The sequence below is a fragment of the Camelus ferus genome, chromosome 1 (genome assembly GCF_009834535.1).
Source record: "Camelus ferus isolate YT-003-E chromosome 1, BCGSAC_Cfer_1.0, whole genome shotgun sequence".
Lineage (NCBI taxonomy): Eukaryota > Metazoa > Chordata > Mammalia > Artiodactyla > Camelidae > Camelus > Camelus ferus.
In genome coordinates, this window is record NC_045696.1 from 120,138,076 (window position 1) to 120,151,349 (window position 13,274).

General features: G+C 42.0%; 1 protein-coding gene across 4 annotated transcripts in view; it reads left to right on the forward strand.

Annotated features, from left to right (window-relative positions):
* Nucleotides 1–13,274, forward strand: part of LOC102518573 (collagen alpha-4(VI) chain) — a 110,518-nt gene that overhangs the window by 13,548 nt on the left and 83,696 nt on the right. For all 4 annotated transcript variants that reach the window (XM_032489275.1, XM_032489288.1, XM_032489282.1 and 1 more), the window contains exons 3-6: nucleotides 3,810–4,412; nucleotides 4,851–5,438; nucleotides 6,653–7,258; nucleotides 10,832–11,461. In XM_032489275.1, the coding sequence (XP_032345166.1) occupies nucleotides 3,810–4,412; nucleotides 4,851–5,438; nucleotides 6,653–7,258; nucleotides 10,832–11,461 (2,427 nt within the window). The remainder of the gene's footprint in view (nucleotides 1–3,809; nucleotides 4,413–4,850; nucleotides 5,439–6,652; nucleotides 7,259–10,831; nucleotides 11,462–13,274) is intronic.

Genomic DNA, 13,274 nt, shown 5'->3' on the forward strand with positions numbered 1-13,274 from the left:
ATCAGGGACACACTTCCTGGTCTGTGTTTGATTTCTTTCTGAAAGAGATTTTAAGGGGATCAACCAGTCAGCCATGCCTGGAGTTCTTACTGAATCCTCTCCTCCCAAGAGGAATACATTTTGGAGGGTCAAAGGGAAGTAAAGCTTAAAGGACCTTAAGCTCATTTATTATCTACCTTTTCAGTAATCTTGACTTCCCTTGGCCTTGTGATCAAGATGAGGCAAACCTCTGAGAGGTGGGACTCAGGACTCTGGAAGTGACAAATGTGTTTATCATCCATGAATTACACCAACCTTCTCCAGCCCTTCTCTGCCTAACTCTCACCTAATGCTCAAGTGATCTTTGTTTTTCCATAAGATGGACTTTGAATTTAATCTTCTTTTTTTGCGGGGGGTAATTAAGTTTAATTTGTTAAATAGAGGTACTGGGAATTGAGTCCAGGACCTTGTACATGCAAGGCAAGTGCTCTCCCACTAAGCTATATCCTTCCCCCTTGCATTTAACCTTCTCTCTGACAGTCTAGGATAGGGAGTGCATGTCATGGGCGCTAGTTTCTAGTACTGGCTCTTTGAACAGATTTACGTGACTTACTTTGATGGATGAGTTGAATTCATTATTCTAAACTTGCACTGGGAGACGGGCTTCAAGATGGCGGAACAGAAGGACACGGAGCTGATTGCCTCCCACAAATACATTAGAAATATATCTACCTGTGGGGCAATTCTCATGGAATGCCTACTAAACTTGCAGTGTTCAACACAGTGGCCACTAGGCACATGTGACTTTACTTATTTATTTATTTTGCGGGGGAGCGTAATAAGGTTTATTTATCTATTTATTTTTTAGAGGAGATACTGGGGATTGAACCTAGGACCTTGTGCATGCTAGTCATGCATTCTACTACTTGAACTAAATATCACCCCTACCACGTGTGACTATTTAAATTAAATTAAAATTCAGTAAAATTTAAAATTTCATTTCAATCATACTAGCTACATTTAAAAACATTTTTTCTCTTTTCTTTCTTTCTTTTTTAATGGAGGTACTAGGGATTGAGCCCAGGACCTCATGTGTGCTAAGCATGTGCTCTACCACTGAGCTATACCCTCCCCCTCAACCTCATGCTAGCTACATTTCTTTTTTTTTTTTTTTTAACATTTTTTATTGACTTATAATCACTTTACAATGTTGTGTCAAATTCCAGTGTTTAGCACAATTTTTCAGTCATTCATGGACATATACACACTCATTGTCACATTTTTTTCTCTGTGAGTTATCATAACTTTTTGTGTATATTTCCCTGTGCTATACAGTGTAATCTTGTTTATCTATTCTACAATTTTGAAATCCCAGTCTATCCCTTCCCACCCTCCAACCCCCTGGCAACCACAAGTCTGTATTCTCTGTCTATGAGTCTATTTCTGTCCTGTAGTTACGCTTTGTTTTTGTTTGTTTGTTTGTTTGTTTTTTAGATTCCACATATGAGCGATCTCATATGGTATTTTTCTTTCTCTTTCTGGCTTACTTCACTTAGAATGACATTCTCCAGGAGCATCCAAGTTGCTGCAAATGGCATTATGTTGTCGGTTTTTATGGCTGAGTAGTATTCCATTGTATAAATATACCACTTCTTCTTTATCCAGTCACCTGTTGATGGACATTTAGGCTGTTTCCATGTCTTGGCTATTGTATATAGTGCTGCTATGAACATTGGGGTGCAGGTGTCATCCTGAAGTAGGGTTCCTTCTGGATACAAGCCCAGGAGTGGGATTCCTGGGTCATAGGGTAAGTCTATTCCTAGTCTTTTGAGGAATCTCCACACTGTTTTCCATAGTGGCTGCACCAAACTGCATTCCCACCAGCAGTGTAGGAGGGTTCCCCTTTCTCCACAGCCTCTCCAGCATTTGTCATTTGTGGATTTTTGAATGACGGCCATTCTGACTGGTGTGAGGTGATACCTCATTGTAGTTTTGATTTGCATTTCTCTGATAATTAGTGATATTGAGCATTTTTTCATGTGCCTTTTGATCATTTGTATGTCTTCCTTGGAGAATTGCTTGTTTAGGTCTTCTGCCCATTTTTGGATTGGGTTGTTTATTTTTTTCTTATTGAGTCGTATGAGCTGCTTATATATTCTAGAGATCAAGCCTTTGTCGGTTTCATTTGCAAAAATTTTCTCCCATTCGTTTTGTTTTACTTATGGTTTCCTTTGTTGTGCAGAAGCTTATAAGTTTCATTAGGTCCCATTTGTTTGTTCTTGCTTTTATTTCTTCTAGGAGAAAATTTTTGAAATGTATGTCAGATAATGTTTTGCCTATGTTTTCCTCTAGGAGGTTTATTGTATCTTGTCTTATGTTTAAGTCTTTGATCCATTTTGAGTTGATTTTTGTATATGGTGTAAGGGAGTGTTCTAGCTTCATTGTTTTACATGCTGCTGTCCAGTTTTCCCAACACCATTTGCTGAAGAGACTGTCTTTATTCCATTGTATATTCTTGCCTCCTTTGTCAAAGATTAGTTGACCAAAAGTTTGTGGGTTCATTTCTGGGCTCTCTATTCTGTTCCATTGGTCTATAGGTCTGTTTTGGTACCAATACCATGCTGTCTTGATGACTGTAGCTCTATAGTATTGTCTGAAGTCTGGGAGAGTTATTCCTCCAGCCTCTTTCTTTCTCTTCAGTAATGCTTTGGCAATTCTAGGTCTTTGATGGTTCCACATAAATTTTATTATGATTTGTTCTAGTTCTGTGAAATATGTCCATGCTAGCTACATTTCAAGTGCTCAATAGCCACATGTACTTCGTGGCTATAGTATTGCATGGCAGAGTCTCATAGGATTATTCTAGCTCTAAAATTGTCTGATTCCCTTATTTGGTTTCATTAATGTTCAATACTTCCATCCTTGCAAGGATGCCTTCTCCCTTCTCCCTCCCTCTCTCCCTCTCTCTTTCCCAAACATTTCCTTCTTCAAATATTTTTTGGGTGACTACTCTACGTATGACACTTGAGTGGTGGACAAACAAAACGTATGGCATCTGCTTTCATGGAACTCACAGTTTAGCTGGGGAGATTGTGATTAATCAAATAAGCACACAGATGGATGCTTCATTACAAACCAAGATAAAAGAACGTGATTCTATGGAATTTACCAGAAGAAAAAAAGAAAGAGAAAAGGGGGAAAGGAAACTCAATAGAGGAAACAGTATTTCTTTTAAATTGAAGTATAGTTGATTTACAATGTTGTGTTAGTTTCAGGTGTCAGTAAAGTGATTCAGTTATTCATGTATATGTTCTTTTTCAGATTCTTTTTCAATATAGGTTATTATAAACTATTGAATATATTTCCCTGTGCTATGCAGTAGGATCTTGCTGTTAATCTAATATATATATTAAACTTGCTGTTAAACTTATATATATATAAGTTTATATCTGCTAATCCCAAACTCCTAATTTATCCCTCCCTCCTTTCTGCTTTGGTAACCCTGTTTGTTTTCTATGTCTGTGAGTCTCTTTCTGTTTTGTAAATAAGTTCATTTAAATCATTTTTTTTAAGATTCCACATATAAGTGATATCATATGATATTTGCCTTTCTCTGTCTGACTTACTTCACTTAGTGTGACAACCTCTAGGTCCATCCCTGTTGCTGCAAATGGCATTATTTTATTCTTTTTCATGGCTTAGTAGTATTCCATTGCATAATTATACCAGAACTTCTTTATCTAGTCATCTGTTGATGGACATTTAGGTTGTTTCCATGTCTTGGCTATCAATTTTGTAATGTTTCATCTCAAGTGGACTCTCTCCCCCAGTCTGCAGGGAGGCCACTGTGGGAGATGTCGTGTTTCTGGTGGACACCAGCATCAACCCCCAGGACACCCGCAGTGTGCGGGGCTTCTTGTACATGGTGGTCAACAGCTTCAAGGTCAGCCGAGAGGCGGTCCGCGTGGGGCTGGCCCAGTACGGTGACGAGCCCCGGTCCGAGTTCCTCCTTTCCACCTACCACCGCAAAGGCGAAGTGCTGAGACACATCCAGAGGTTTCCATTTAAGCCTGGGGGCCACAAGTTGGGCCTGGCCCTGCAGTTCCTCCTGGATCATCACTTCCAGGAGACAGCGGGGAGCCGCGCGAGCCAGGGCGTGCCCCAGGTTGCCCTGGTGCTCAGCACAGGCCAGCCGGAGGACCATGCGTGGGATCAAGCCGAGGCCTTTAGGAGGGCGGGCATCCTCCTCTATGCGGTGGGCGTCGGAGACGCGGGATCCGCGGAGCTCGGGGAGATTGCAAGTCGCCCTGCCGAGAAATTTGTCTCCATTGTTCCCAGCCTCTCTGGTCTGGGCAGCCTGGCCCCGAAACTGCAGCAGGAACTCTGTAATACTTTGGTAAATGCAGCTCCAGCTGTTGGCCACATCTCTCCAGGTACAAGGCTTTCCTCTTATTTCTGATCTACTTCTGATCTTCTATTCATCCCTCCCCCATATGCCTTCCATATGTGTGCATGTTTAATTTTAATAGTAAAATTTCACTAAACTGTCTACACTTTATGCTCCTCTCCAATCAATGATCAAAGACTTTCCAACCCTTTTTATAAACCCTGTGGGCTTTATGATGGTCTCCATATGGATGTAGTGTAAGTCTGCTTTTGAAGGAAAAAATATCTGTTCCTAGGATAATATTATTCCTAGATCCAGGGGTGCTGTCACTGCTCCGAGCATGCTGTCGCTCAGGGTGTCTGAGGACCACTGTGTACAGGGTTCCTGGCATTTCGCTCCTTTTCTGTTCACAGTCTGGCTCCCCTGGTTCTAAGCATTTTGAGTGAAGACCCACAGACCCTGCCCCTTTTATCCTCTCTTGCAGCTTGCGGAGAAGCAGTCCTGGCCGACATTGTCTTCCTAGTAGACAGTTCGACCAGCATCGGGCCCCAGAACTTCCAGAAAGTGAAGAACTTCCTTCACTCTGTAGTCTTGGGGCTTGACATCAGCAGTGACCAGGTTCGAGTGGGACTTGCTCAGTATAATGACAACATCTACCCAGCCTTTCGGCTGAACCAGTATCCTCTGAAGAGTGTGGTCCTGGAGCAGATCCGGAATCTGCCCTACCGGACGGGAGGCACAAACACGGGGAGTGCCCTGGAGTTCATCAGGACCAACTACTTGACTGAGGTGGCTGGCAGCCGGGCCAAGGACAGGGTTCCCCAGATAGTTATCCTGGTCACAGATGGGGAGTCAAATGATGAAGTCCAGGAGGCAGCTGAATGGTTGAAAGAAGACGGGGTTGTTGTGTACGTGGTTGGGGTCAACGTCCAGGATGTCCAGGAGTTGCAAAAGATAGCCAGTGAACCATTTGAGAAGTTCCTCTTCAACACTGAAAACTTCAACATCCTGCAGGATTTCTCTGGAAGCATTCTTCAGACTCTGTGCTCGGTGGTGGAGAGCAAGATTAAAGGTAAGAAGTTGTGTCAAAATCCAACATTTCAACCAGGACGCCTAATTGTAATACAGGCCAAGAGCCACTGAGTGTAGCGGGAGGGCAGCACCAGGAGGTGTTCACCATCACTGGAGGATGTGAGGGTGTTTCCTGGATGAAGGAGCATCTGAGCTGTGGACTGAAATTAACAGAGTTCTCATGGATAGGACAGAGCATCCTACCATGCTGTTCAGAGGAAACAGCGTGTTGTGGCGTCTGGAAGACCTTTTTTTTAATTGCAGTATAGTTGATTTACAATGTTGTGTTAGGTTCTGGTGTACAGTATAGTTATATACTGTTATATATATAGTTATATATATATATATGTATGTATTCTTTTTCATTATGGGTTATTACAGGATACTGAATATAGTTCCCTGTGCTCTACAGAAGAACTTTGTTGTTTATCTACACTGTATATAATAGTTTGTATCTGCTAATCCCAAACTCCTAATTTATCCTTCACCCCCTTCCCCTTTGTTAACCATAAGTTTGTTTTCTATGTCTGTGAGTCTGTTCCTGCTTTGTGAATAAGTTTGTTTATGTCATTGTTTTTTAGATTCCAAATATCAGTGATATCATATGATATTTGCCTTTATAGGATAATCTCTAAATCTATCCACATTGCAGCAAATGACATTATTTTATTCTTTTTTATGGCTGAGCGGTATCCCATTGTATATATACCACAACTTCCTTATCCAGTCATCTGTTGATGGACATTTAGGTTGCTTCCATGTCTTGGCAATTATAAATAGTGCTGCTGTGAACGTTGGGGTGCATGTGTCTTTTCAAATTAGTTTTCTCCAGATATATGCCCAGGAGTGGGACTGCTGGATCGTATGGCAGGTCTATGTTTAGTTTTTTAAGAACCTCCATACTGTTTTCCATAATGGCTGCACCAAACTACATTCCCACCAATCGTGTAGGAGGGTTCCCTTTTCTCCACACCCTCTCCAGCAGAAGACCTGTTTTTAAAATCCTGGCTTTGCCACTTTCTAGTTATGTGAGTATGACAAGCAGCGTCACGTTTTCACTTCACTTTTCTCATTTGCACAGTGAAGGTGCTAATACTTGCCTAGTAGGATGGTTAATGAGGATTAAAAGTACTTTGTATTCAATGTTCATGAGGTCTTGATTTGATATGCTTTCTCCCCTGTGTCTTTCCCTCCCCATTCTCTCTTTATTTCCAGAATACACCCAGCCCTATGCAGATGTAGTCTTTCTCGCTGACACGTCACAGAACACATCGTGGACCAGTTTCCAGTGGATGCGGAATTTCATCTCCAGGGTGGTGGGCATGCTGGATGTTGGCAGGGACAAGTACCGGATTGGGCTGGCTCAGTACGGTGGCCAAGGTCACACAGAATTTTTGCTTAATACCTACCAGACCCAGGATGAGATGACTGGTCACATCCATGATCACTTTGTGCTCCGGGGAGGTCCCAGGAGGACGGGCAAAGCTCTGCGATACATTCATCAGACCTTCTTCCAGGAGGCAGCAGGAAGCCGGTTTCTCCAGGGCATTCCCCAGTATGCAGTGGTCATCACCTCAGGCAGATCTGGAGATGAGGTCGGGGATGCAGCACAGACACTGAGGGAGAAAGGCGTGAAAGTCATGTCCGTGGGTGTCCAAGACTTTGACAGGAGAGAGCTGGAGGGGATGGGGACCCCACCCCTTGTATATGAGATGCAAGGACAAGATGGTGTCAGACAGGTGACACAGGATATGAGCTCAGTGATCCAAGGGACTGGGCAGCTCAAGTTCAACAGCGAGGCAGAGAAGGAGCCGATAGCAGGTAAGGTTTGGTCCCTCGGTGTGTGAGCCACCAGGTGGTCTCAGCATAATAGGAGAGTCTGGGGAAAGAGCAGAGGAGAGGGCATTCTGGGTTCCTAGTGCCAGGACAGTAGCATCAATGGATGGGGAGAGGAAGAGGCATGGGTTTGCCTCAGGCACTTACCTTGGAGTGGATAATTATGGTCACTTGTTGAGGATAATTATGGTCACTAGCTAAGGATGCTGCATAACAAGCCATCCAAAAAGTCAGTGGCTGAAAAGAAACATTTATTTTCATGGATCAGCTGAGCTTCGCTGGGCTCAGCTTCACTGGGCTTTACTCATCCTGCCTGGGCTTATTCACAGGAATGGGGTTTGGCTGAGAGTTGGCTGATCTACGTTTGGTTCTGCTCCATAGCTCTCCCCTTCCTCCTGGGGTCACTGGGCTAGTCTGGGCATATCCATCTCATGGTGATTACAGAGGTGTAAGAGAGAAAACCCAACTGCATAAGCAGTTTTCAGACTTCTGCTTCATTGTCTGCTGATATTCCATTGGCTAAAGAGGGTCATATGGCTATCTCGTCATTAGTGGAGTAAGAAAATACATTCCTGAGTTGGGGGGTTGGATATAACTGGATATGGAAGAATGTAGATTCAGTCCCCAGTACCTCCATTAAAAAATAAAAATTAAAAAAAACTTTAAAAATATATTCCTCTCATGAAGTGAGGTGTAGGGAGTGAGTATTTCTGAACAATAATCCAAGTTACCATATGCCTTTTCCAGAAGAAGGGGCAGTCAGGCTTTTCACCATAGATTAAATGAAGTCCCTCCCTAGTTTGGCATTCAAGATGCTCAGGGGAGATGCTGTTGGCATTTTGAATGATCCAGTTCATAGCGTAGGATGGTCCTGTGAGTTGCTGAAGGTTTAACATGCCTAATTCCTGCCAGTAGCATCCCTGAATCTTACGATAATCTAAAACACCACCATATACTTCTAACTATCCCCTGGGGAAGGGTTCCACTCTGTTGGTAGAGAACTACTGAGCTTTATCTCCTGATAAGCCCCTTTATGCATTCTAACCACTAGCCAAGCTGAACAGCTCACCATTTGCTGTATATGTGTCATACTTTTCCACCTCTGTCTCTGCTGTTGAACACACTACCCCATCAGTCTGAAATGCCTACCATCAAACCCTTATCCTTCAGGAGGGAAGGTGTAACTCAGCAACAGAGTATGTGCTTAGCATACACGAGGTCCTGGGTTCAATCCTCACCACCTTTGTTACAGTCAATCAACCTAATTACCCCCCCTCCCCCCCAAAATATAAAAAACCCTTTATCCTTCAGTTCTTAAATTGCCTTCTTGACAGAGCAGCCCCACAACTAGAAGTGATCGCTTCCTCCTTTGTCTGAACTGTCATTGCTCTGCCCAGAGTCTCAACATCCAGAGCTCCAGGGTCCTTGGCATTTTTTAGGCAGAAAAGACAAACACAGTGAGACAAGAAGAGGAAAATCCAGAGAGATAATAAGGCACTAAGAAGCACTTACGAGCATTACTTTAAGTAGAAATAGAGCAAAAGGAGGGTGCAGCAGAGAACCTGACCTGGGAGTATTTGTGTTGGTCCCTCAACAATGGGTGAGCTTTTAAACGTATTTAATATACAGGGAGAAAGGAGGAGCCTCGTGGTAAGGAGAAGAGCAGGGTAAGGGGGTGCAAGTAGGGGTGGGCTGGATGGGTGTGGAGGAAAGTGAAAAAAATGGAGCCAATTGGGCGTGGGGGGAGGGTTTAGAAATAGTGAGGGATGAGATTGGATTATGTAGGATGAACCCTGATTATGGGGTTCCAAAGGCACTGGAAAGTCACCGTAGGTTTTTAAGCAAGAAAAATCATGACCAAAGTGGGCTTGAAGGAAGCCTTCAGTGGGCAGGGTGGATTCTACATGGCTCAGAAGGACTTCAAGGCTGAGCTGTCATCTGTCCACAGAGAGGGTGCCTGGGTCTAGGGAGTGGTGGCTCTGATCATGAGGAAACAGGGTAAGTCCTGGAGACCTCTTCACAGGAGAATAATAGTGCCTGGCACCAGCAGGTGAAGGAAGGGAGAAGTCAAAGGTGCTTGCAGTTTCTGGAGAAGGTGTTTCAGACATAAAAATCAAGGGCAATACCCTCTTTTTAAATCTAGGATTGATCTTTGATTCTTTTTAAAATTTTAAAAATTGAATTATAGTTGATTTACAATTTTGTGTTAGTTTCTGGTGTACAGCAAAGTGATTCAGTTATACACACACACACACATACACACTCAGATCCTTTTTCAACACAGGTTATTACAAGATATTGAATGTAGTTCCCTGTGCTATATAGGAGGTCCTTGTTGTTTATCTATTTTATGTATAGTAGTTTGTATCTGCAAATCCCAAACTCCTAATTTATCCCTCCCCCTCCTTTCCCCTTTGGTCACCATGAGTTTGTTGTCTATGTCTGTGAGTCTCTTTCAGTTTTGTAAATAAGTTCACTTGTGTAATTTTTTTAGGTTCCACGTATAAGTGATACCGTGTGATATTTGTCTTTCTCTGTCTGACTTACTTCACTTAGTATGATCATCTCTAGGTCCATCCAATTTTTGATTCTTTATTAAAAAAGAGAGGACCAAAGGGAAAATTTCAGGACATCAAGATAGGTCCAGGGGTTATTCTGGCCTTCCTGTATTCTCTTCTCTAAATTTTGTTTCACGATACTTAGTTGCCTACGCACTGGTTTCAGCCTTCTGCACGCGGTTTTGACTCTCTGCTAAGGAGATTTCTGTTTTCATACGGTAGATAGGTTTGGACCTTATGGGTATGCGGACACAGTGGGTTTCCCTACATTAGGCCCTGCCTTACATTGGGAGGGAGGGCTCTGGACTTCTCTTAGAAGGGAGTTGATGCAGTCAGAACCCCATTACCCAATTTGGGGCAGGCTAAAAGGATGGTTCTTTCATAGCAAAATGAAACAGCCAGTTACTTCAATTTTTGGACCAAGATTTTTCACAGAAACCTGCAAGATTTCATGTTACCTCTGTTAAAATGACCTGAAATTTATCAGAGAATGGTGCATAAATTAATAGTCACCATTGATTATCTCCATCTTTCACCAAAAGAGGAACAATGATTAAATCAAAAAGTTCTCAGGCCTTATAAAAGAGAATTTGACCCAGGGTTTCCTGAAACCCCCAAAATAAAGAAAAAACTAGTCAAGCAAGACTCAGATGCTTCTAGTGGACTTAAATGAATTGAAAATGACCTTAAAGTGCTTTCTTGTGGATATTCACATATTTATGTATTTTGCAAGTGATGTGAGCACACTTCCATGTGAAAAATTTTGAACCCCGGGATGTTCTTTGACTGTCCTGCAAAATGATGGTCTTTACAAAGGCTTCCACTAAATTCTAACGTGCATTAATACGTTAGTATAAGATACATGATTGCAATTTACAATGCTAAGTTTATTATTACAGTATATAGAAACAGAGAATAATACAGCTTTTGTATACAAAATGAATGTTGTCTTTATTATTCTGTCCTCATGCTAACGCCCTTTCTGTTCGTTTGTTTATAGCGTGTCCGACTGCAGTCCCGGCTGACTTGGTATTCCTCATTGAGGAATTTCCCAGGCACAGGCACTTGAATTTCCAACAAGTTGTCAGTTTCTTAAAGACCACCATCCGCTCTCTAAGATTTCATCCAGAGGTTGTGAGAATTGGCTTGGTCTTCTACAGCGAGGAACCACAGCTTGAGTTTTCACTGGATACATTTCAGGATCCAGCCAAGATCTTGGAGCATCTGGACAAATTAACCTACAGGGGGAGAAGGGGAAGGACCAAGACCGGTGCTGCTTTGGATTTCCTGAGGAATGAGGTTTTCATTCAGGAGAAGGGCAGCCGATCCTTGCAAGGTGTACAGCAGGTAGCCGTGGTCATCACAGAAAGCTCCTCCCAAGACAGAGTGTCCAGGCCCGCTTCTCTCCTCCGCAGGGCAGGGGTTACCATCTATGCAGTGGGTACCCAGATTGCCTCAGAGAACTCAGATCTGGAGAAGATAGCGTCCCATCCTCCTTGGAAGTATGTCATCTCCCTCGAATCTTTTTTGCAACTCACCGTTGTGGGAAGCAAGATTAAGAACCAGCTCTGCCCTGAGATTGTAGGCACCAGGGCTTCCATTTCTGGGATGGGCTCTGAGCTACAAGAAGGTAGGAGGATTTCCCAAATTTGATCTTTTTAAAAAAAATGTTTATTCTGTTTGCTCCTTACCCACACCTGCTCTACCTCCCACCCAAGAAAAGATTTTGGAGTCAATTCATTGAAAAACAGAAACAAAACTTATGAAACCTTTATTTTGTCTTGACTCTACACAGTGGAGAATGTGAAGTAAAAAGTGAACACGGCCCCGTCTTCCTGTCTTACCCCTCATTCCTTTTAACAAACAATTTGATGAAAAAATATGGATTTTTACAGTAGAAGCTGTAGGGATCTACAGTAGAATCTGTAGAATCTGTAGATTGACCAGACCTTAAGTCATATAAAGTGGCAGATTATTTCAAAAGAGAAAGATACAAACATTCTTGAAATTAAAACATCTAACTTCAAATATAGTAAATGAACATCAATTTGCCAATCTTTTGTGCAGGGCCAAGGCTTCTTTGACTAGGAGCCCCGCTGATTGGAGTTCTGTGTATTTGCCTCATGAATCATCCAATAGTGTATTTTCTATCATTCCCAGGTTCAGTTTCATTAATGTGGGAAGAGAACTTCACCACCGTTGAAACCATCTATGTACAGACATCCTTATTGACTTTTATGATCTCAAAAATGCAATCCTTTGCAGTGCTCTCCAGTACACCACCAACTTCTTTTTTTTAATTAAAACATTTTTAAAATTATTTTTTTGAATTGAAGTACTGTCAGTTACAATGTGTCAATTTCTGGTGTACAGCACCATATCCCAGTCATGCGTATACATACGTATATTCCTTTTTCATATTCTTTTTCATTAAAGGTTATTACAAGATATTGAACATAGTTCTTTGTGCCCTACAGAAGAAACTCTCTTTTAAATCTATTTTTGTATATGGTGGCTAACATTATCAACAATTTCTTTTAAAGCAACTTGCCTCTACTGGGTCTTTTCTAAGTAGTTAACTTGGTTTTCATAGATGTCATAAACCCCTTTTATTCATACTCATATCCTATAGATTTTCACAATATTTGCTTTGTTGTGTAATTATAATGATTTGCCACTTATGGGCTGTTATGAATATCTTTGTGTCTGTCTATCTACTTGTCTGTCTGTTTTTGTCCATCCGTGCTAGTATGTCTTAGATTCAACTTAGAATTATAGAAAGAAGGTGGCAACTTGAAATGTATATAATTAACTTAAAAATTCAGAGCTGTAACTGTATCCTCAGGGGAGAATCAGTGAGCTTTAATTTATTTACTTATTTAAAAAAAAACCCACTAAATGATTTTGTAATTTCCTGATGACTTGTGTTGAGGTCTAGAGATTTAAAATATCTAAATAAATCCCTGTCTTCCTCTTTGGCCCAGATTTTTAGTCCCTTTCTTTATCTCGGGAATGAGGAACAAAATCATTAACTATGAATTTCACTGGCTTGTGAACCCCCTGCTTACATTCTCTCCTTCTGATTGTCAAACAGTGAAAAGAGTTGAGAGTTGATTTCTTTCCCAGACTGCATAGCAGCTAAAAAGAAACCTGTAATCAGGAAAATCTGCCCAAAGTCTGGGGTAGTTCGATGTAGGGGCAGCTTAGAGGTAAGGAGAAGTTGGGACAATGTCACCAGAATTCTGTCCTGGGTGATCATAACGATCATAATATCTGCCATTTATTGGTCACCTGCTGTGTGTCAGACCCTCTTCTAAGCACTTGGTTTATGTGATAGGCGTGCATATTAGCATCACTGTCAAAAATCGTCTCTCCTCCAAAATGTCCCTCTGCCAAGCTTGGCGAGAATGTGTCGCACCAGGCGGTACTTGGGCTTTTGACCC